The sequence below is a fragment of the Nomia melanderi genome, chromosome 2 (assembly GCF_051020985.1).
Source record: "Nomia melanderi isolate GNS246 chromosome 2, iyNomMela1, whole genome shotgun sequence".
Classification (NCBI taxonomy): Eukaryota; Metazoa; Arthropoda; class Insecta; order Hymenoptera; family Halictidae; genus Nomia; species Nomia melanderi.
In genome coordinates this window covers 27,418,972-27,441,509 of record NC_135000.1, presented here as the reverse complement: position 1 = coordinate 27,441,509, position 22,538 = coordinate 27,418,972, and the positions used below count along the sequence as shown (strand labels likewise).

The following is a 22,538-nucleotide window of genomic DNA, read 5'->3' as shown; positions in this document are numbered from 1 at the left end:
CGTTAACACTACAATCTGAAAACACTCGGCGAAAATTCACGTAACTACCATCGCAAAGAGAAAAACTCTGCGAACGTAAATCTTTTGTGCCGTTAATTACCGCAGCTCCATAGCTTCGACGTAAACGTTCCCATTGTAAAACAAAAGCACGTGTTCCGTTGTAAACGCGTCCTAAGGTGGGCGGAGGCCTGTTTCGTCACGTTCACCGGCGATAATTCGATTCCGCTTAAAGGCAGGAAATAGCGTTGCCGTTAGTTGCGTACGACGAGCCGGTTAAAGTGAATTCAGCCTGTCAGTTGGCTGCAGACAAATTAGCGGATCGTCGAGCGATTCGAGGCGTGGCGCGTGCCTGCCAGCCGAGGAAATTGCAGCGTTATCGTTCGTTACCCGCGCGATACACTTATCAATGGTAATGCGGACAAGTAGCGGGCCGAATTACCCGTGACGCGATCGGTACGTTTTGAAATTAGCATCGAGCGTCCCGCGGGAAGATCGGATGGACCGGGGGCGCGCGAGGAAAACAGATTTTCCGCGACGTCGAGCCGCGAAACGTTTCACGGACCCACGCTTCTCGCGTTATACTTCGGCGCGCGTGATCGACGCCTCCATCGAGAAAAACAAACAGGAATCTTGAATGTTGCGGAGCTGAAGTTAAAACAGACTGCGAAGATCTTTAACACGTTGAATGCCGCACGATTTCATGGTACAGAATAGTTGAAATGGAAGAAATATAATATTAAATCATTTGATTGAATTGCATTGTGATACTTGCAGGTTCATCTAGCTGAATGTGACCACATTAGTTAGCATTATTTATAATATAGAAATGTTTTCGAATAATCATGGTTTAATTGAGTGAACTGTAGTAATTCGATTTGGTTGGGGGTCACCGGTGACCTCCATGGCATTCAACGTGTTAATAGTTTCTCAGAGGAACGTCTGTTATCTCTTTAATAATCGTGAGAAGAAATGAGGAATCATTTCAACCTGACTGGAGTTTCAGTGTTAACTCTTTGCACTCGAGAGGTGACCTCAATCACCTGTAATTACGTAGATATAGTGAAACAAGTCTTATGTACAATATTAACCTTTTGCACTCGGAAATTTCTCACTAGAAATATTTAACATTCTTTGACGAGGCGAAGACGATATTCTTTGAAATTAACTCCAAAGGAAAACACAAGTATATTAACAGTAGGTTTGCGGAACGCGTCAAATTGACGCATATTGGATTTCAGAAGTATTATTTTGTAAATGTTTGATTGATGCGATCACACTGACATGTACCCCAATTATCTACTATCGAATCTTCAGTTTCCACAATCTAAATAAACGAGCATCAATTCTTTTAGGAATAAGAGAATGAAGTGTACAATAAATGCCCGTAAACCCAGTGTTAAGGAACAAAGCCATTTTATTCCAATATATCACATACCGAGGCGTTATACAAAGTTCAACATTAAATATATGTTATAGTTTTACTGCAAATCAAGTGATGACAGAGTCACCTCCCGAGTGCAAAGGGTTAAACTGTACAATGGTATGTGAAATATTGAAAAACTTCGTTTCTTACTGTACGTATTTTCTCATTATTTAGATTCAAAGGTCGTCTACACCTGAATGGATAACGTTGAATATTTCTAATGACTGTTAACTTGTTCGTGCACGCTGTCCAGGCAGTATTAGTGGACGTGGCGTAACACTTTCACACGCCGAATTAACCTTGTGTGAAATGGATGTGATGAAAAAAGGCTTCTCCTTTCCTCGTTCGAAAAGCGGACTGTATTTGTTGAATATTGAGTGAAAGGAATGTGTATGTTTATAAAGTTACAGTGTGTGCGTTGTCCAGTGAGTACAGCGTGATTAGTAACGAACTTGTGATGTCTGTCTGTCTGTCTGTCCCAATGTCTCTCTATATATACAAAAATACAGACATAGGGCGGCGTCCTCAGTGACAAATCAGAAGGCTAGAATGCTCGAGGTGCTGCTAACTGCCGTTTTTTAACCTACGCCCACATTACTAGTAGTGGAGGTAGGTGGTACGTCTTCCCTTCTGACCTGCAAAGGTCGTTGATCTGCCGTTTTTTTATGATATTAACCGAATAAACCGTGCCGGAACAAACTAACTGCCAACGTACGTTCCAATGCAACGCGACGTTCGTAAAGATTGAAGCTACCCGGCCGAACGCGAAGTTTTCGATAGAGGGTTGAAAGGTGGTACGGGTCACGAGGCGGAGCGGCGGGTCGGCGGAAATGTAATTATCTCCGTTTTAACAAGCCACGAATTATTTCCTGTCGTCGGTCCAATATCTTGCGGCCGGCGGGACGCGGGGAGCGGGGCCGACGGGATCGTCCTTTCTCCGTGGCCGTGTTCGAAAGCGCTCGATCGCAGATATCTCGTTTTCGCGTGAGCAAACTAGTGCCCGAACGAGTTTTCCATTTGCCCCGGCCGCAATTGATCCGGGCGACCGCGCTGCCGCACGATAACTATCCGCCGGACTCATTTAAGATAAACTTAGCCGGGGATCAGCGGATACGTGATTTCCACGAGGTTTCCCCGCCCCCCCGCCCCCGCCCCCCGCCGGCGAAATGTACACGAGGGGATTATTACGAAATTATATAGGATCAATGGGAACCCCTACGTGCCGTTCGCCCCGTGTGTGACGAGTTCGAAAAGCGTTTTCGTTATTCCGCGCCGGATAACCGGAATCGTCATCCGATCGGGCGCCGCGTCGCACCGCGCGATAATTAATTCGATTATCCCGCCGCGCCGGCGACCAGACCACCGGAAAATGAATCTTCGACGAGCAGACACCCGCCGGATCAACCGTTCGCAAAAGGCGAACGTTCCCGGCGAGGGGAACCCGGGAAATCTGTACGGTTTCTTCGATTTCAATGCGTTCGGGGGGAAGCGACTTTGTTTATTCAATGGCTATTGTTTTCGGGTACTTTCGGACCCTTTTATGTAAAGGTTAATGAAGTTTAACAATAGACCCACCGAGCAGTCGAGTCGACTTCGCTCGGTCTGATTCAATTTTACTTCAATCGAATTCATTACTGCAGCAATTCCTCGGAGAAGCATTCGTTACCTTTTCGATAATCGAGTCGCTGAGCTGATGCGGTTAAGTCTGCTTTTTCATATCTTCTGATTCTTGTCAGTTTTAATGGGATAAATAACATTCTTCTTGGTTATTAAGGATTTAGTCGCTTCTTCGTTGTTTCTAGGTCAGAAAGCCATTCTATAGCTTCTGAATATCTTGTAATTTCAGAGGTCGAAGCATAAATTTTCAATTCTTGTTTCCTGCACTTAACACTAGAACTACCGAGCATTTAATACGATTGATATGTAATCTCTATAAAAATTGTATCAATAGATTGTTTTCAGTTTCTTTGGATATTCATCATAGCACTCGAGTGAAACTATTTATTTCCAAAATCATTTCAAATATTCGATGCTTCTACGGTATTAACCAGTTAACTGTGTTTGACGAGTATACACGTCATCGTAAAGCTCGACACGATACTAATTCTCTCAGCGATGAATTCTTTATTTTTTCACGTAAACGTGTAATTCTTCTTCGTTTCGCTTCGATCTTTCATTAAAATATACTCCACGCGCATTCGTCCTGCGTTCGACGAGTACACGCTCCATTTTCCTATTTTATTGCGCGCAGAACCAGAGATTTTCCCAACTAAATTCCACAGTTAATTAATAACTGCGAAACAAACAAATCGAAACCAGTCGTCCTGACTGTTACGGTAGTTCCAGTGTTAACCGCGTCAGTCTAGATCCATCCGGTAGTTGCACGAACATCTAACGGAAAGATGTATTCAATATTTCCAATAGAATTACAAAATTCCCTCGAGAAGTATTAATAATTCAAATTTAATCGCAGACGCGTCCGCGAGTTCTTACGTCATCATTTTAATCAGAGACGTACCGAATCCCGGTCGCGCGTTTATTCCGCGCGGAGGTTTGATATTTAATGTCGCTGCAGGAGGGAAGATCTCGGGAGTGGGTTTCGCGATCTGCATTAAAAAATCAATGTTTAATTCGCGCAGGGAGGAGGCGGGGCGGAGAGGGGAAGCCGGTGGAAATGGTTCTGATTCTTCGCGAAGTAACCGGGTATCTTTAATGGATGGCGGGCGGGGACGAAAGTAGAGCGGAAGCGTTGTTAACGTCGGGACGCTCCCGTGTCCCGGTGTCATTCCCTTCCTGTTCCCCTCGGAACGGCGTATCATGACTTCCGGGATCCACGGTGCTCGGCTGCATCCGCCGGTCGTCGCGTCGATACGTATGCATTACGCTCGGCGACGAAAACAAGCACCTTAACGCGCCGCTGTCGGATTAGTCGCAGCCTCCCGCTAGGCAGGTGTTAATTAGGCTATGCAAAGATTCACCGGCTTCGACGTTGACGCGGCCGGGAACGCCGGTGCGTAACGGGAACCGGCTGCTAATCAATTATGCTGATTAGCCGCGCGGTAGATTCGAAAGGGAACGCGGGTAAAAAGCGGATGATGCTGCTTTCGCGATTTCCCGTTATTCGGAACGACGATTCGTCGGCCGTTGCACTCCGCCGGGCGAATACGTAAAGGACACTGGAAGTTTGATAGAGAAAGTATTTGGAAATCGTTTGGTGGATCACTAGCTGGGCTGATGGATGATTAGATCGATTTGCGCGTGGGGAATTCGAAAGTTAGAGGCGAACAGGAAAGAGATGATGAAATCTAGTGATTCGAAATTTCACGCGATGGTTTCTCAAGAGGATGGAAATTTGTTCAGAAAAGAATGACGAGCAACGAAGACTATTGAGTAATTAGATCGCGTAGGGAATTTGAAAATCGGAGGAGAAGGATGGAGAAAATATGGTTTAAGCGATTGTTCTTCGCAACATCGATTCGTCGATTATAACACGGTGTCTCGTGACGTCGCGGCGAAAGGCCACGGGTAATTTGTCCGGGAAAGTGGACGGAAATTGTTTGGTCAACGACGAGGGAAGAGAGCGTCGTTCGACACGCGTTGCGACGCTTAACGAAGTTCTGGTAATCCGGTTCCCGCGACACTCGTGTTAATTACAGTCCGCGCGAAGGGAAACGGCGCCATTGCGGCCCGTTCTCGTGCGCGATTCCGAACGACGCGGCCATCTTACGCCGCTGACACATAATTAGCCGATGTTAATTAGACGACGATAACGATCACCCAGTCGTAATGCCTTTTAGCGCAGTCACGAGCCGTTAATCGACGTTTGCCAGCCGTTTTCTACGATTTTCGCCCGACGATACCGGCTTACCTTGAACCGACCCAACGGGACCGTGAACGCTATTTTGAGCGGATGATGCGAGCGGCGAGTGATATCATCGATAATGCGTCGAGTAATAATGAGCGAACCTGCTTGGAATCGTTCGATGTGGGCTCTGATCATGCGCAAGGATTCGGCAGAGAGCTGCACGGTCTATAGATCAGACTGCGGGAAGGAAATTGTCAGTCTGCCTCGAGCCACCGGGCTTGGTAGATAACATCGATTGTTGCTAAATTAGTCTAGAAATCTTCATCGCGAGTCTCACTCGTCATTGTACGGCAAGGGGTTAACGAGCTTGACTCGTGATGAAGATTTTGGACCAAACATAAATATCACGAGTCTGACTCGAGGTGACAACACGAGTGAAATATCGGTCGCTATAATTATGGCACGGATTTTGCCCGGTTAAATGGTATGGCAAGGGGTTAATAAACTTTTAACCCTTTGCGGTCCGAAGTGCTCTTGGTTTCTCACTTTGAGGTTCACGACGGCGTTAGTTCATTCAATTACAGCTTACTATGTAGCCCTATTTATTTATTCAAGACTATTTGGGAGTCATTGAAATGTTACCTTCAAATGGTACAATTGTGATACTACAAATAAATATAGAAAAAATTGTTAAAACAGATAGAGGGTGCAATCAAATAGAATGTCGAATCTGACTCGACATAGGACTGCTAAGGGTTATCTCAGTAACTCTTGAAGGATTCAGCAAAGTTCTAGAGCTCATTAAAGGGCGTTTAAGGTTCTCAACGAAGTCCTAGAATACCCGTCGAATTCGAGAGGTCAACAGGAACTGATTAAAAAAAGAAGTCTAAAGATCTCGGGGAAGGTCCTTGTTCGCAGTTTTCCACGGAGAACCAGTTGCTTTATCGCGACCGTATCGTGGCCGTTCAATTATGGAATTAACAACGCGAATGTCCGGCCCTTTCGGTCAGATGCGTAATAAATGCTCGCCGTTACAACGATAACGGGGCGAATGAATGCAACGGATACCGGTATTTATGCGATCCAGATATCAGTGGAACAATAACGGCCGCCGTGGTATCGTACGCAAACGCGTGCATGTAATTATTTCGGGATTAATGGGATACACGTTGCTGAAACGTGTTACACCGGGATCAAGGAAAAACGTGCCGTTAAAGATACAAGATGGAAACTATTTTTCCATTTCGCCCGACCGCCGACAACGCTCGGCGACGGCTCAATTAACCAGCCCATACAACGCATTTTTCCTCCATACTTCCCGACCGGATAAAAACAAGCTCGGTCCATACGACGCGAACCCCTGATTCAAATAAAACACGCGAGATCATTCGAGAGACTCGCGTCAAACGTTAGCCGTGTCCATTCGAGGGAAGCAAATGTCCGAAAATAATTCGTCCCCCTCGTTCCCTTCCGACGAATAAAGCACACGAGGAACGACGTCCCGAGGGCGAGCGATAAATAATATTCGCCCCCGCGCGGAACAGGGCGAAACGTCTTGAACGCGGATTCCGATGTTCGTTTCTTTTCCCGCCTTAATAACAAGTGGTTGTTTCCCACTTTTTCCCCTCCGTTTCTTATCCTCGCCGCATACATCACGCGAATAATACACAACCCCGCGGTGGAAACGGCCGTGGAGGAGGACAGCGTTCCTGCCGGGATATTTGTGTGGGAACGAGGGGATGGCTCGGCTTAAGGAACGCTCCGGACCCGCGGCAACGAGGGTCGAAGGTCTCGACAAATATCATAAAATGTAAATGTCCCACGGAGAACTTCTCGATTTACCAATATGCCCGAAAACCCTTTTACCCGGCCCCCGGGCTGGATTAATTCCGGCCGCCATCTTGGCGCTCGCGCTGCCCGCGCCCGGCCGAGATTAAAATTTCTGCTCCCGTTTGCTCGTACATTTTCATGGAGCCGCCCTGTACACCGAATACATTTAACTCGCACGGTCCTGTCCGCGACGAATAAACTTTTGCAGCCGATCGATCCCGGCCCCCGCGAAACGGCCCCGGCCGGAGTCAACTTTCCGGCGAGCGAACGCTTGCAACTTCCGCTCCCGCGCTCTATTTTGATTATTACTATCGCCGGCCGCCCCGGCCCGGCCAACTTTCCTGTGTTTTAATGATTTCTAATACCTCGCCCGGCGCGGACGGCACTCGCCGGCTCGCGAACTTCGATGAGGCCGGCTGGACAAAGGCTCGTTGCAGCTCCGCTGGAAGGTGAATTTACGGTGCACCTTATTTCGGGAATATTGTAAGTATTTCGTGTATTGTATACTTTAATATAAAACAGCAATTTCAGACGTTATATATTCCCAATGCAAATAATCTTTCGTTGAGCGATTTGACAAAGTGTCATCGGGTGTTATTTTCAGAGAACTTTATCACGATCGTGGCGGCTAATTAATCCAATTCAATGAATAAGGTACTCGACTAACCCCAAATTACTCGTTACCTTCCGAATACCTCAGACCTGAACAAACCCTTAAGAATCAACACCATTGCGCCGAATGTCAAACACAAGGATTCGAATTCGCGATAAACGAATTAATCCCCACGGTAGCGTCCGGCTAGACGCGTGCTCCTGTTCGCGAACTTTCCCGGCGACGTAAATTATATCGAGGCAGGAGGGAACACACTTAGCCGTATCCTTTCAACGAGCGCGACGCGATCCGTAACGCCGGGGACGTTCCGACGTTGGAACGGAACAGACGCAGTTAGCTGCACGTCCGGCCGGAAAGTTTGTCCCGTTAAATCGATTCAATTTTCCAATTCGTCTTGTCCGATTCAAGCCGGGCGGCCGTTGAAAGCTCGCCGGGGGGGAAAGTTAGCGGAGACGCGGCTGGGGGAGCTCGACTTCGCCGGGACCGACCGGGAAAAACCGTTTCTGGCCCTCGGCTATCGCGTTACGAGCTCTGTCTTGCCGTCGAAACTCGGGACAACGCGGCCCAGCGATCTTCTCCTGCCGGGAAACCCGGAAACACGTGACCCCGATCCGACGCTCGTGTGTGTGCACGCGTTCACACGTAAGCGCGGAGTGTTCGCAGGGGTGCTCGAACGCGCGGACACATCCGCGCGAGTTAAGCCGCGCAAGATGGATGGTCCAGCCGGCGGTGGCCCCAGCCCGACCCCGAAACGTTTCACTCGCGCTTATGATATATGGTGACGCCCCTAAAAACTGGCAGACATGTTTCCGCCCCTGCTCGAACGCGGCTCGCTCCGCGTTCCGCGGCGATCGCCGACACCGCGCACCTTTGCCACCTTGGCGCCCGGGATAAATCGACGTAGGACGCGAACAATGCTTGAGAGATTATACGCTCGGCCGGCGCCTAGCGTCGTCGCGCCGAAAAACCGCCGCCCGCCTTGTTCCGCGTGATATATGGCCCGCGTAGAGTTGTCGCGGACCGCAGTTTTTTCCGCGGCTTGTTCCTTCGAGGCTCTAGGAAAAAATTACCTATGCTCGCGAGGAGTTCCGGTCGTAAGATCGAATTTGTAGCGATCAGTGAGGTTAGCGGGAGGTTGATTGCGTTGAACATTGGGTGATTGTGATCCACAGGAATTCTCGAGGAGCAGTGAAATATATGATAGATCGTCGATGACATTGAAAATTTAATGAACGATTATCGACGCGTTAAGAGGTTCGCGCGAGGGTCAACTCGTAGATCAGGTTACCGCGGAGGGAAGAAACGAATGTAGGAAATATTAATTGCGACAGAAGGTTCCGCGGTTCTCTTAACTACTTCCTTAATGCTTGGCCTCCAACCGCCGGCTAGAAAAGGATCACCACGAGGTAAACGAGGAGCCCCTCGTACCCTCCGTTGGCGCATGTGTTAGGATTCCAATTTAAAGCTGGCCACTTCTCGCCGATTCGTGGGAGAACCGAATGAATCCTCGATGAAGCGTTCCACCCCGAGGAAGATAGAACCATCCTCTTCCCTAGACCGACCGAAAACTAAATCGATAATAGACCCCGCTCCTCTTCCCATTCGCCGGACGATGAATTAATGGTATTAATCTCGATCGGGCCAGGCGATAGATCCTGCGAGAACCGAACGAGACCCGGAATCCGGCAGAATTCTTTCGACCCCCGGAGGATCCCCAACCCAACCCTCGACCGTGCGAATGTGCGCGAGTAAACGAGCCAAAGGAAGGATACAGAGGAGGACTCCTTTTTTTCAGAGCAACAGACCCGTAGGACCCCGCCGAGTGACGGCAGCGACACTGAAAATGGAGTTTTCACTTAAATTAACTCTCCTCAAAGGGCGGAATCCGCCTCGCGACTGCAGCTAGAGCCACCCCCGCTACGCCTTGTGACGCGCGCCTGCAGCGGACGTGACGCTCGAATTAGAGAGAAAAACGGGGAGGACAGAGGGCAAAGGGACGGCGGACACCGGCCGGTTCATTAATGTTTACCCGGATCTTTGATTTTCGCGCCGGCTCTCGCCGGAGTCCGGTTATTTCGCCCGTGACGACGCTTCGTTCGCCCCGCCATTGCTAACTTCGCGGGGAGACCGATAGCTTTAATTACTCCGCCGCTATTTTCGTCGTTATCAGACATCGGGGGCGAACTCTCAGTTTCTCGACAAGGGAGCATTAAAGGTATTAAAATTTATCGGATCAAAGATCCCGTTGCTGCGTCCCTCCCTTCCCTCCGCTCGCCCCCGTCGGGCGACTGCGCCGAGATGCTTTATTTATCATGTGGAAACTCCCCGTGCCGGCTTCCTGTCTCCGTGTCTCGCCGCGACCGGTGAAATTTCAAGGAAAATTTCATTTCAAAGACCGCGGCGCGGGGGTGGAGCGCGAGGAGGAAACCGCGTGAACGCTCGTAGGTATTTCGAGCACTGCTTTGATTGCGAGCGCTGCCAATTAACGCTGGGGTTGCGTCGTCGTCGCAGTCGTTATCGTCTACGTCGTTTCACGCGTGTACCCGCGTGCCCGCTAATCACGCCGGCGGCAGCCGGAGCCTCGACGTCGAAACGCACGGTGACGCCGGCGAGCTGCTCCGTCGACGGTCTCGCGACTTTAACGGGGGCGGATCGAGTCCGCGGCGACGATTTCTTAAAGATTCGCCTCCCGAGCCCGGGGGAACCGTGAAATTTTTATGAATGAAGCATTCGGAGGACGCGCCCCGTACGAGATCATGGAAACCAAGGGGAAATATTTCCTTGGGCGACGCTCTCTCGCTGGAATGCACACACGGTTCTTTCGAAATTCCACCGTATTGTGTTTCTTAGACACATTTCCGCGGTCGTAAAACCAGAAATGTATGTAGGCGGATGCACAACTTTATTCGTGTTCCCGCCGGATTACAAATGTTTGTTCAGCGCGTGTACACGTGACACAAACTTCTTCGCATTTTCCTTTCCTTATTTTTCTCATTACGAATCCATATTTCGTCGACTCCGATGGCCGACTCCGCGACCTGCGACCGCAAGCTTTCCCTCTGAACTTGCAGAGTTATCCTTTTATTTGGTTCATCTTCTCCTTGACACTAGGTTTACAGGTATCTATTGCACAGTTTATTCTGCTAGAATTGATGTTCGTTCATTTAACTCTTGGATAGTACAAGTTTAACACTAGAACTACCATACCAGTCAAAATGTTTTGATCTTTTTATTTCGCAATTACTAATATCTTAAAAGCATTCAATAATTTAAATGATCTTGAAAATAGTTTCATTTGAATACTATAATGAATTTCTAGTAATCTATTGTTACAATTTTTATATGGATTACATATTAATCGTATTAAATGCTCGGTAGTTCTAGTATTAAAAATAGACGATTAATTGAGAAACCGCTTTCCGTATACCTGTAGCATTAACAAACGTTTGAAAATGTATTTTTAACCATAATCACCTAATTGAATCAATCAAAATCGACCCAAACATTTAGCAAATAATGTTCATAAAATTTAGTAAGAGTCAAATTGACTCGTTCCGTAGATCTAGTGTTAAGGGTTGAAGTACCTAGAGCCTAGTTTCCAAAAACGCAACGCGCAGAATGGGAGCGCGGAAAAGCGAAGGTGATAAAGAAGAAAGAGCATCGGTTTTACTTTCGAAATTGATTTTCTTGGTACCGTCGCTGGTTCGCAAGCTGCCACCTTAAACGTGGCGAGGATGAGGATGAACCGGGCTCGAGGACGAGAGGATTATACCGTCCCAGTGCGGCGAGGATGTAGGACGAGCCTAGGGAGCCCGGCGCCCAGCCGGGTCTGGGGTTAACCAACATTTACATAGGCGCGAGCGTAGACTGAATAACAATGCTTGAAACGGAGCTAAAACCAGCCGGGCCGTCCCGTCGAGACGGCACGTTCGTCATCCTTCCGTTCATGCGAGTCCATCCGACGGAGCGCTCGAATTGCGCCCTGTGTATCGAACTTCCCCGTGGAAAATCAGGTCGGATGAAGGGAGCTTAGCTAATTGAACAGCGCCGGAGTTTCGGGCTCGAGTTATAACACCTTATGACGGTTCATTTTGATACGCCCAAGACCCACGAGTTTATAATTCGCGACGAACTGTTTGAGCGGGTCGTTGGAATGAGAATCGGTAATGATCTCGGGATTGTTTTGGATTATAAGGGATGTTCTTCACCCTTGATTGGGATCAAGTGAGAAAAGGAATTATTGTATTTTTGAAATGACTGGATAGTTCTGAGGCTAGTTTTAATAGGAGATAATGTAATGATGGAAATAGCGTCATTGGGATGATCCAGTAGGTAAAATAAGTGACGGATGAAACGAAGTAGGCAGTGAGCGTATGAACGGTTGTTCAACGAAGACTTAATTAATTCGATAAGGGGTAGAGTAAGTGAATTGTATTAAAGTGTTCTTACTTTATTATATCACAATAGATTTTATTTTTCATATAGTTGGAGACAGGCATTTATGATATACTATACAGAGTAATGTCTAGAGCTCGAGTTTCTTTCTGGGATCACACGCACCATACTTCTTATGCCATTTTATTTACTATAGCTAAGTGCAACGAATGCAACTGACTCGTCCATTTGTCGAGGGCATTGTAACGCGCTGCGCACACTGACTTTTTATCCAGCTCGAGGACTTGGTTCACCTGTTGATGATGTTACGCAATACCCAGTTAGAGAATACGGAAGTATAGTGTCCACGCGTGACGCATATTCAACTGTATTACCTGGTCGATACGGCCGCGGATTGTATTATCCAAAATACAAGACACTAAAAGGCTTTCAACTTCCGACACGTCGATATTTAACTCTTTGCTTATAAAAGGGATATAAATTCTAGTGTAAGGTTTTATTAATTTAATCAGGACCTGTAGAAATAAGTGAACAGACATTATATCTGAACGTCTGGGTGTTATTCGGGACAACTTCTCTGCATGCTAAACGTACCTGAGTGCGTATGTTACGTAACAAGTCTTCAATGTGCTCTCTTATAAAAGGATCATCCATTATATTATTTCTATTTTGTTTTAAAATTAATTCGAACTGGTTGATATCATTATTTTGATAACTGACCACTAAATTCGTCATTGCTAAGATCTCTGGGTCATTTTTGTATGGCTTTGCCTCTTGAGAGTCAAACGGGTTAATTCCAGATTTCATTAGCCTGTTTTCAAACGTAATGTTTCGGTAACAATTAGTTCTATTAATATCCTAATAAACGTTGTTTGCCGCTTATTGATTAGCTACTCACATATTTGCTAAAACTAAATACTTTAAACATGTTGTACGTCTAGGTGAACCAGACTCATCGTAATTTTTAAAGGCTTCAAAGAAGTCTGTGTGCGCTCTTTCAAATTCACCCTCTCTCAAGTGCATTTTCCCACCGCATTCTTTTAAAAATGTAAATTGTAATTTTATTATATCTATGTTTGAATATTGTTAATAAGAATTCTGTTTACCATACCTCTAATCACTCCCATTATTAAGGGATGTGGTATTGCACTTTTAATGTGTAAGCTCTGCTCATACAATGTTTTTAACTTTTTGTTGTTCTTTTGTGCAGTGTACATTTGTATTTCTAGGGCATAAATCTCTAACAACTGTGTCCCCTTCTTCAGATCGTCCTCCCCATCGTCAGTCTAATGAAACATATGTGTAAGCACCAGCAATTTAACCATATAATCACACACAACCCACCTGACAACTCTGATGAAGCTGTTTTAATATTTTTGCTAATTTATTAAAATCTGACCGATCAAAGTACAACTTTCCCAATTTTGTGTTCGTTTTAAACCATAACCTGTCGTTCTTGGCATCTTTTAACGCGTCTAAAGTAGTCTCATAGAAATCTTGTAATAGTTCCATCTGTAAGATGTTAAATAACAAGGGGTCCTAAATATTTGGGAAGTATATTCAATTATAGTTTCCACTTTTAAGCACTCACATTCTTTGATGTACTAATATAGTCCAATATGGAATTTATAGACTTTTCTGAATGGTTTCTTGTAACTGCACTTTTAATATATGTTAATAACTGTTTGTACCTGGCCATCATTTCCTTATAATTAGCCTAGGAAAGTAAAGAGATATAATTTATGAACATACTCTTACGTGGTAATAATTTGAGTAACCTACCAATTTAAAATTAATTTTTATCATCTGTTTTAAAGCTTTGAATCCCCATTCTCCCTTCTCACCACCCTCCAAATCCAAAACTTTCTGAAAACTTTGTAATGCTGCCTTTGGATCATCCTCCTTCAATGCTTTGCTATTATAATATTGATTTTCTAAGTCAACATCTGGTTCTGAATTCGAGTCTTCAGAATATTCCTAAAATTAGTATGTAAAAGACATTATATTGTATTGTTCTTATTTCAGAATAACCTAATATAGCAACAGAGCAAAGGACAAATGAAAAGTGTCCTAAATCATCAATATAACCTAAACGAAATTCAAATGCCATTTAATTGCTGTATGTATCTATTATTTTTAAAAAAGAACTTGCCATAAACATAATCCTTCATCACTCAAAAATTATGAAATAGCTTTGAAACTATTTTTAAATTCCATACATGTCAAAATGAAAATTCTAACCTATACCTTGACCGGAACGTTTATGAACATAACAGCGTTTCTGCTGCGAAAAAGTGAATACTCACGAGACCATAATCTTCTTCTTCTTCGCACATAAAATCATCCTCGCCATCTGACATTTTCAGAAATACTTAAAGACTTCGAATATTAGAAATAAAAAATTCACGCTACCCTGTTGACAACCGCAAGATCGAACCAGTTTGTATTTTGAAATTCACATGCGTGCACTAACCCTATACATGTGCAGTGCTGTGTGCAACTTGCATCACCTAAAAGATATTTTGTCAATATGGTTCTATTATTCCACAATATTTTCGATGAAATGCCTATAATTGTCAAATAATTACTATTTTAAGCTTACCTATGTGAAAACGAATAAATCAATTTTACTTAAACTCTTTTTATCTTTGGTGAAAGGTAAAGAAAAATAATCATGACGTTGGCCTGCTGATTTGTCAAGTTCTACCTAATTTCACTCTCTGCTGTATGTTTTTGTCGGTGTGCTAGGTTATGTTTCTCGATTCAAAATGGTTAATAGTAACGAGATATCAAACGAAAATGAACCAATACTTTATGAATTGCTTGAATATTTTGTTCGGAAACAGGAACCGGAATTAATTGTAAGTTTGAATTGTCTTTTAACAAAATAAAAAACATTACATTAGCCACGATTTATATCCGAGATTATATTATCATGCATTTTATAAAATAATCTCCGTTTTAGAAATGCAAAAACGATGCTATAATATTACCAACAACTGGAACAATTAAAAATGCACTTAGGTATTTGAATAATAGGTACAGCCTACCAGAAAGCATATCACAACAAAATAATCTCACTTTACCATGGAAATTTGCAATTGGGGATTCTGGTAGACTACTTGCTATTTTACAAGAAAATGTCATAGAAATTCGAAAAGCAAAAGATGAGTACTCATCGGTTGTTGGAAAAGCATCTGGTAAGTAAAAATTCTTTCATATTCATGTTTATAATAAATTAATATTACAAATATAACGTATAATAGTATTACTTATAATTTTGTTTTTGAATTTAGTTCCAAAAGATGCTTTTCCACACTGGCGCAAATTATCTTGGAGTCCAGATGGAACACTTTTAGTATTAGCATCTAGTAATGGTTACACTTCTTTTTATAATGCTTTGGGGAACAATATTTTTAACATAAGTCCAAAAACATTTTCTCAAAATCCTCAGATTTTAGAAGCTGGTGATGCAATAGTTTCTATGATATTTCTTAAGCCCAGGACAAAATCTGAAAGATGGCTGTATGAGTTTATGTTAATTACATACAGCGGTCTACTCAAATGTTACCATGTTTCATTGAACAATGGATACGAAGCAAATTATGAATTTTCTTTTGGTAATTTTTATAAAAATGGTGTCAATGCAGTTGCTTATGATCAGACACATTGCATATTCTATGTTGCTGGAAATACTACTACTCAAAAATTAATGGTAACTAATTTACTACTATATATATTACTATATAAATACTAAATTGAGTAAAATAGTATAGTGTATTATATCATGTATCATAGTCAACAGCTTCGGAGAGTGGTTTAACATCTTGGAGACCCTTAAATGATTATCCCTACTTCAAATTATCATTTGCTTTCGACAATGAATCAACAACTAAGTCAAGATTTTCTATATGGAACATTATTCCCTCATTGAATTTTCAACCAGAATCTATTATATTCAAAATAAAAATTTCTCCAAATAGTCAATTTTTAACATGCTTGCATACCGATGGTTCTATATCCTTGTGGGCATTACCAAATTTAATATTACAAAAGAAATGGAAATTAACAGAGCAACCAGATTTTAATATACCTAATCCATTGGGACCTGCAAAGTTAAAAAAATTTCCACCAGGTTTTACAGAATTTCAACCATTAGATATTGGTTGGTGGTCTGATCAGGTAATATCATTCTTCTTGTGACTTAGGTACTAAGACTTACATTATTGTGTATGTTTAATTCTTTCATGTTACTTATATTTTTGTAGGCACTTATAATTGCAAGATATGCTGGGTCTACTTCTGTATGTGCTACTACAAATTTGAAGAATCTTTTAGGAATGAGCCCAGAATTTCTAGCTGGGCAACCACAAATATGTGAACTTGGTTCAGAACGTGGTTTTTTATGTTTGGATTGTGAAACTTTTATAACCAGTAAAAAACGAAACAGAGAATCTAATGTAGAGGGTCAAATATCAGGTTTGTACACTGAACATAATAATATAATTTTCACGTGTCTAATGAAAAGTATGATTTATTTAATTTTCTAGAGGCTTCGTCAGAAAGTGAGGATGAAGATGATGAGTTAGAACCAGTCAGCATATTGAATTATACCACGAATTTAATGCAAACTACTTTGTACTCTATAACAGATATTGAAAGATTTCAACCAAAAAGAAAAAAATCGAAAATATTATTTAGAACATACAGGATGCTTGGTTTGAAGAGTACAACGCCTGAAGAACTGTATTCAAGAAAAATTGATATAGAAGTAGGAGTATTTACTTACAAGAATACTTTGAAATGAACTAAGTAAAAATTTGTAATTTGTTATAGGAATATGAAGAAGCTTTGGCTTTAGCTAATAAATACAACTTAGATACTGATCTAGTTTATCAAACACAATGGCGGAAATCAAAATTATCTTTGAGTGCTATCCAAGAACATTTAAGTAAAGTTACCAAAAGATCTTGGGTCTTACATGAATGTATAACACGGGTTCCGGATACTATTGAGGCAGCAAGAGAATTATTGAATTTTGGATTAAAAGGTGCCAACTTAGAAACACTGATAGCAATAGGAACATGTGATAATGGGAAATTTGTAACAGACAATACAGATGAAGACTGGAGTGACATGGATGAAGTTAGTGTAAGTTTACGACAGGTAAGCTGTTTCTATCCAGCAACATTCAAAATGTAATGTGCAGAATAAAATGTTAAATCTGTTTACTCATTTTGCTAAATATTTATGAATGTATAGATACAAAAGACAAATGAATTGCTCGATAAGATTGACCTCAATCATTTATCCGATGCTCAGATTGATTTAATTAAATATAGAAGAAAGCTTCTAGATCATTTGGACAAATTACTCACGTACGAAGTTATTTTGGGATCTTCGTTAAAATATGATAAAGACTTTTACGAAGAATTTCGACAACTTTCAGCGCTTGAAAATGCGATTAGGTACCAACAAAATAATACAAATTATTTAGGATATAATAGGAGTTTTTATATGCCTATTGTGATTACTTCGTTAAGCGCAGATTTGCCAAAGATGGTGATTGCCAAGGGGTTGAAATTATGTTCACTTATTATGGAGAAAATTTGCTACCTCACTGGCTAGCAATCATCAGTTTCTTTCCAGAAACATTAAATCCATTGAAATATATGAAGCTTCTACCAAAATGCGATACTGATGGCCAATTGTTTTTGCTTGATCAACGAGAATTGCGACAAAAGGATTGGTCCGAGAAGACTGAAATTAACAAAGTAATTAATTTTGAAAATGACGATAAATCGGAACTTCTTTATGAATCTGACCCTTCGTTATCCATATATAGGTAAATTAAAATTGAATTCCTTCGCTTCGTTTACTTGTTACTTTTTATGCAATTTAATACTTTTATTTCAGAAATACCTTGCTTACCCCGGAGTTGTTACAAAAATGGTACGAATCGAGAGCCTATCAAATTGAGAGAAATAGTTATATGGTTGACAATGCTTTGCAATTAATCAAAATTGCGAAATCACATAACATAAACGATTTAGAAAATTTACTGTTAGATTTAGAAACATTAGACGACTTAATTTACAAAATTTATATAGAAGATCTGTCTTTGGACCAATTACAAAAGTTATCCAATTTAGAGAAAATTAAATTGTTAATGAGCACAACCGCAGAGAAAAGTTTTGTTGACGATGTCAAGAGTTTTGTACTTCCATTTATAAAAAGAAGACATCACTATTTGGTATGTGCAGGTATTACAATGGAGAACGAATCATAATTTAAAGATAAGTTACCAAATTATACATTTTATAGGACGGAGAACTGCAGAGGCATTTGCTTAGTGATTATTTAATATGCATTAGTAAAGAAAATCTAAAATTATCTGTAAAATTCTTCGAATATTTGAAGACGTCACAAGATAATGAAATTCTGCAAATGATAGAGGACATTGCCACTTTGGCACTGGATTGCTTATATGCCTGCAACGATCCAAATATGTACGAAAAAGCTACTTGTATCGTTGATTCCATTGCAAAAAATCGAGATGGAAAGAGAAGTAGTGGAATAAGCTCGTTGCTCGAAGAACTAGATAGAGAACTCGAGTGTACAAGGATTTTAAATAGATACGGTGTTAAAACCACCTTGAATGCGTTGAGAAAAAATAAGAGCAACCCCGAGTCTGCGAAAGAATTATTAATTCAAATGGCAAGACGTTTGAATAAAAAGTAAGCAAACAAAATAGTTTAAACTTATACTCAATACTTTCATAAAAATGTATCTACATAAGTACACTTATATTTTCTTTAAGGGTTCCACCTCCCGATGAACAACATTGGGCACAGCTATTGAATGATATGTTGGAAATTCATGGTTTAGTCTTTTCCTGCGTCGACATAGAAATATGTTTTGAAATCTGTGTGTCAACTCGACTCGTATCAGGCGTTAAGTCCAATATACAAAGTTGCGCAGCACTAATTGAAACCAAGAAACATGAGCAATCTTTATTAAAAGTGCCCTATGAAAAAGCTGTGAACTTAATTCTCGAAGCCAGTAGAGAATATTTTAACAGTTCCAATTCCCTCACCGATTCTAGCATGGAACTCGCTAAGTAAGCATTTGTATTTCATGTGTATTTTTCCTGTAAATTTTAGTTCTTATAAATAATATTATTTCAGAGCCTGTCTTCATCTGATTGAAGACGATAATACACAAATCAAGGAAGAATATGATCTCATCAATTCTCTCCAAATATTGAATGAATTTAAGATTAATATATTACCGCTTCAGGTCAGGTTAATGCAAGACAGGTTAAAGTTAATAGAAGACTGCTTAAATAAACGGGAAGATGCTCACAAAAATCGTCAAAGATTATTAACATTGGCAACTTATCTGCGAATTGAAATGAATAACAGCAGAGCGAGGGAAGGGAAAGTTTTAGAATTGATAGCGAAGAAAGCGTTAGAGGTAAAAAAATAGCTCGAATCTATTACTTAAAATTAAAGTAAAATATATTACTCTCATTTAATGAAACTTCGCAGATTAAAGACTTTAGTGTTTGCGCTGCTACGTGTCAGCAGTTGATGGATAATAATTATATTCCTGCCTGGACAGTTGCTTTGGATTTAGGGTACTGCGACGAGTATAATGATCTAAAGACTAGACAGAAATGTTTATGGTTTGTAATAAGCAAAGGGCCTGACGACATATTAAGCAAAGCGCTGGACCAAATACATTTGATAGAAATACAAATGTTACATAAAGATTTAGAGTTATGGATACCACCTAATGAATCCGTTAACCCTAATGACGCTGATGACGTTGATAGCGAAGAGGAATTCATAGATGCAGTGACCACGGTAAGAAATATACGTATAAAAGTATGATAATTATATAAAGAATCATACTACATTATCTTTCATTTGTAGCCTCAGGTAGAAACAAAAGAATTTGTTCCAAAAGTGTTGGAAGCTTCTACAGATATAGTCAAGACTTCCGCAAATATTATGAAAGTATCAACATTCGGTTTAATAAAAAATATAAGCGATAAGAATTTCTGGAAGTCTAGATTAACGCTTGGTTTAGCGAGTAGCCAAGACAATGACGCAGAATATGATGATCAGGAAAATCATGAGGATGATGACAATGTCCAAAGTTTTCCTTGCTTTTACGAGTGTGTACACGAGAAAGGTAGACTTAGCACTCTGGATACTAAGTACGTAAATTATTCAATGCCAGATATACAGAATACAAAATTGAAATGCTGTCGCGCCTTCTTGAGAATAGCCATGTTAAGCGAATCATCTTGTTATGGCTTGGAAGTGAGCGACATTAATCATTGTACGTATTGCGTGAAATGTTAACTACAATAAATGTAAATCAGATAACGTAAAAAATAATAATTCTCTTGTTTCAGTATTTTTAGAGTGTGCAAAGCATACGATACGGGAAGATTGGTTGTTAGGAATGTCTTATTTATTCAGTACACACAGGAACTGTATAAAAGATACACAGAATCTTTTAACCGAACTACCGCAAACAGAATTGTACATTCAAACTGCAATGTACTATTACTCTTTGGAGTTATACAAAAGATTACATAAGAACATTGAGAATTTATATTTATTTAGTCCACTAAGTTTAATACGGAAAATGATAAATGTAGCAAGTAAAAGTAAACAAACTGAACTGTACGGGGGCTTGAGGTATTGGCAAGCACGTTTGTTTAATGACCAAAACGTAGATGACTTCATATTCTTTGATTCGAAGCAAGTCATTGAAGACAATGGTAATAGGAAAGATTATGAGGGAAGCTTTGAACAAAATAATGATCTCATTGAAAGTTCAACTGCAATCTCTGAAGAATTTAAAGAGGGACAAAAATTGAATGAAAAATCAGTTTCTGAACTTGATGGACGGAAAGGAGTGCAAGACTCTGACGCCAAAGATGAAATGGAATGGACAGACGACTGGGGAAATTTTTCTGACGAGGATGCAGCAGAAGCAACAGAGGACAAACAAAACATTCCAAAACAAAAATCGTACATAGATAGTGATATTTTACTGTCAAAAGAAACTAGCGACTGTGCGACAGAAAAGGACCGCTTTGAAGCATTCGAGAGGGTGTATGATAAAATACAAAGTGTGGATCATTACTATGAAATTAAAGAAATATTATTGAATTGGCCAAAATTTTGCAATCCTGAGTACACAACTGTCGACAGACATCCAATTTTAAAAATGATGAAACTGATTAGTCTATACATAAAAGACAAGGATAAAAATAAGCATAATAAACAAATATTTCAAGAATATAAAGATTTAATGGAAGCCTTATCTTCACTAGATGTAAGTCTAATCAAATAATTTCCTACAAGTTATTAAACAAATAATTACACGTTAATAATAATGACCATTATGATTAACAGACATTTAAAGAATTCTTGAACAAAGAAGAAATTCCTCTAGATCATGCAATTTATATTAGATTAGAGATGGATGATCCAGTACTTCACGAAGAAGCAGTAAATATTCTCAAGGAAAGGCATAAAGTGTGTTTATATTTTTATTTTATAAGTACTAATATTTTATATTATATTTATTAATATATCTCCTATTTTTCGGTTTTCAGGAAATTACGTTGTCGGCGCCAATATTGGAAGCATTATTCTTAAAGAATTTAACAATATCATTTGATCCGAATCACGATGTATACGGACGAATTATTGAGCATGTTCTCGTGAATCAATCTTTAACCGATACAAGAGAAAATGCGGAAATCCTCGTGCAGGAATTAAAGAAAAAAAATCATATATCTCACGCTTTATGTATAATCAAATTGATGGAAGACATACCGCCATCTTTGTGCACATTCGACACTTGTTTTGAACTACTTATGAAAAAATAATCGCTTGTACGGCTGTTTTTACGAGAACTGTGATTTCAATTTGAATAAGAATGTAAATACGCTATAATTTAATGTTATATTATTTGCCAAGTGTGAAAGGCTAGTTAAGAAGAAAGGAAGGAACTTTTTCGATGGATACGGAATTGGCACAAAGCTTTTACTTCGCGTGTATATCGTACAATCCTTTAAAATAACATTGTACATATTTAAAATATTTATTACGCAATGTTCTTTGTAAATATAAATGTTATATACATGATAGAATATATATCTATCTCGAAAAAAGGTATTTGTAAGTTTTTTCTTACCATTTACACCTTGATCTTCGGAAGCGTCTTTGAATGAAACCTCAAAATTTTGAATTTTCCGTTACTCCGCTGCTCGGTGAGACACTGATCTGTTCCCTATGATTTCATTTTCTTAGAAATGAAAATACTACACGCGAAACTATTTGCACTGTACATAATACTTTTCACACTGTTAATGTATACCATTTTTAAAACGCAAGGAAAGGAATAATTTTTAACTTTGCTCCGAACTACGTACTTTTAAAATT

The 22,538-nt window shown here is 40.8% G+C and overlaps 2 protein-coding genes across 4 annotated transcripts; one reads left to right on the top strand and one right to left on the bottom strand.

Annotated features, from left to right (window-relative positions):
• Positions 1-12,133: 12,133 nt before the first annotated feature.
• alien (COP9 signalosome complex subunit 2 alien) lies at positions 12,134-14,521 on the bottom strand. The gene is made up of 9 exons (XM_031991262.2): positions 14,373-14,521; positions 13,849-14,043; positions 13,658-13,783; positions 13,411-13,578; positions 13,178-13,352; positions 12,965-13,103; positions 12,661-12,877; positions 12,441-12,581; positions 12,134-12,359 (listed from the first exon to the last, which is right to left on the bottom strand). The coding sequence occupies exons 1-9, from the start codon at positions 14,424-14,426 to the stop codon at positions 12,240-12,242; spliced, it is 1,335 nt and encodes a 444-aa protein (XP_031847122.1). The 5' UTR covers positions 14,427-14,521; the 3' UTR covers positions 12,134-12,239.
• LOC116433293 (NBAS subunit of NRZ tethering complex) lies at positions 12,441-22,266 on the top strand. Of its 3 annotated transcripts, none has more exons than XM_031991232.2 (19): positions 12,441-12,554; positions 14,815-14,927; positions 15,032-15,266; positions 15,363-15,781; positions 15,865-16,248; positions 16,335-16,545; positions 16,617-16,837; positions 16,903-17,232; positions 17,329-17,534; positions 17,615-17,911; positions 17,983-18,319; positions 18,391-18,803; positions 18,887-19,186; positions 19,254-19,542; positions 19,617-19,934; positions 20,004-20,415; positions 20,492-21,423; positions 21,504-21,626; positions 21,707-22,266. In XM_031991232.2, exons 2-19 carry the CDS (start codon positions 14,835-14,837, stop codon positions 21,980-21,982), a joined length of 5,796 nt encoding a protein of 1,931 aa, XP_031847092.1. In that variant the 5' UTR covers positions 12,441-12,554; positions 14,815-14,834; the 3' UTR covers positions 21,983-22,266. The 3 variants fall into 3 exon arrangements, with proteins under 3 accessions (XP_031847092.1, XP_031847091.1, XP_031847093.1); XM_031991231.2 differs by lacking the exon at positions 12,441-12,554 and adding an exon at positions 14,549-14,724; XM_031991233.2 differs by lacking the exon at positions 12,441-12,554 and having other exon boundaries at positions 14,784-14,927; positions 16,903-17,217.
• The last annotated feature ends 272 nt before the right edge of the window (positions 22,267-22,538 follow it).

Coding starts and splice junctions, on each gene's coding strand:
- alien (XM_031991262.2), bottom strand. CDS start 14,426: ATGTCAGATGGCGAGGATGATTTTATGTGCGAAGAAGAAGAAGATTAT. Junction 14,044..14,372: donor AAGAAGAAGATTATGGTCTC/GTGAGTATTCAC, acceptor TACTAATTTTAG/GAATATTCTGAAGACTCGAA. Junction 12,360..12,440: donor TCCGCGGCCGTATCGACCAG/GTAATACAGTTG, acceptor CATCATCAACAG/GTGAACCAAGTCCTCGAGCT.
- LOC116433293 (XM_031991232.2), top strand. CDS start 14,835: ATGGTTAATAGTAACGAGATATCAAACGAAAATGAACCAATACTTTAT. Junction 14,928..15,031: donor AACAGGAACCGGAATTAATT/GTAAGTTTGAAT, acceptor TCTCCGTTTTAG/AAATGCAAAAACGATGCTAT. Junction 19,935..20,003: donor TCATAGATGCAGTGACCACG/GTAAGAAATATA, acceptor TTTCATTTGTAG/CCTCAGGTAGAAACAAAAGA.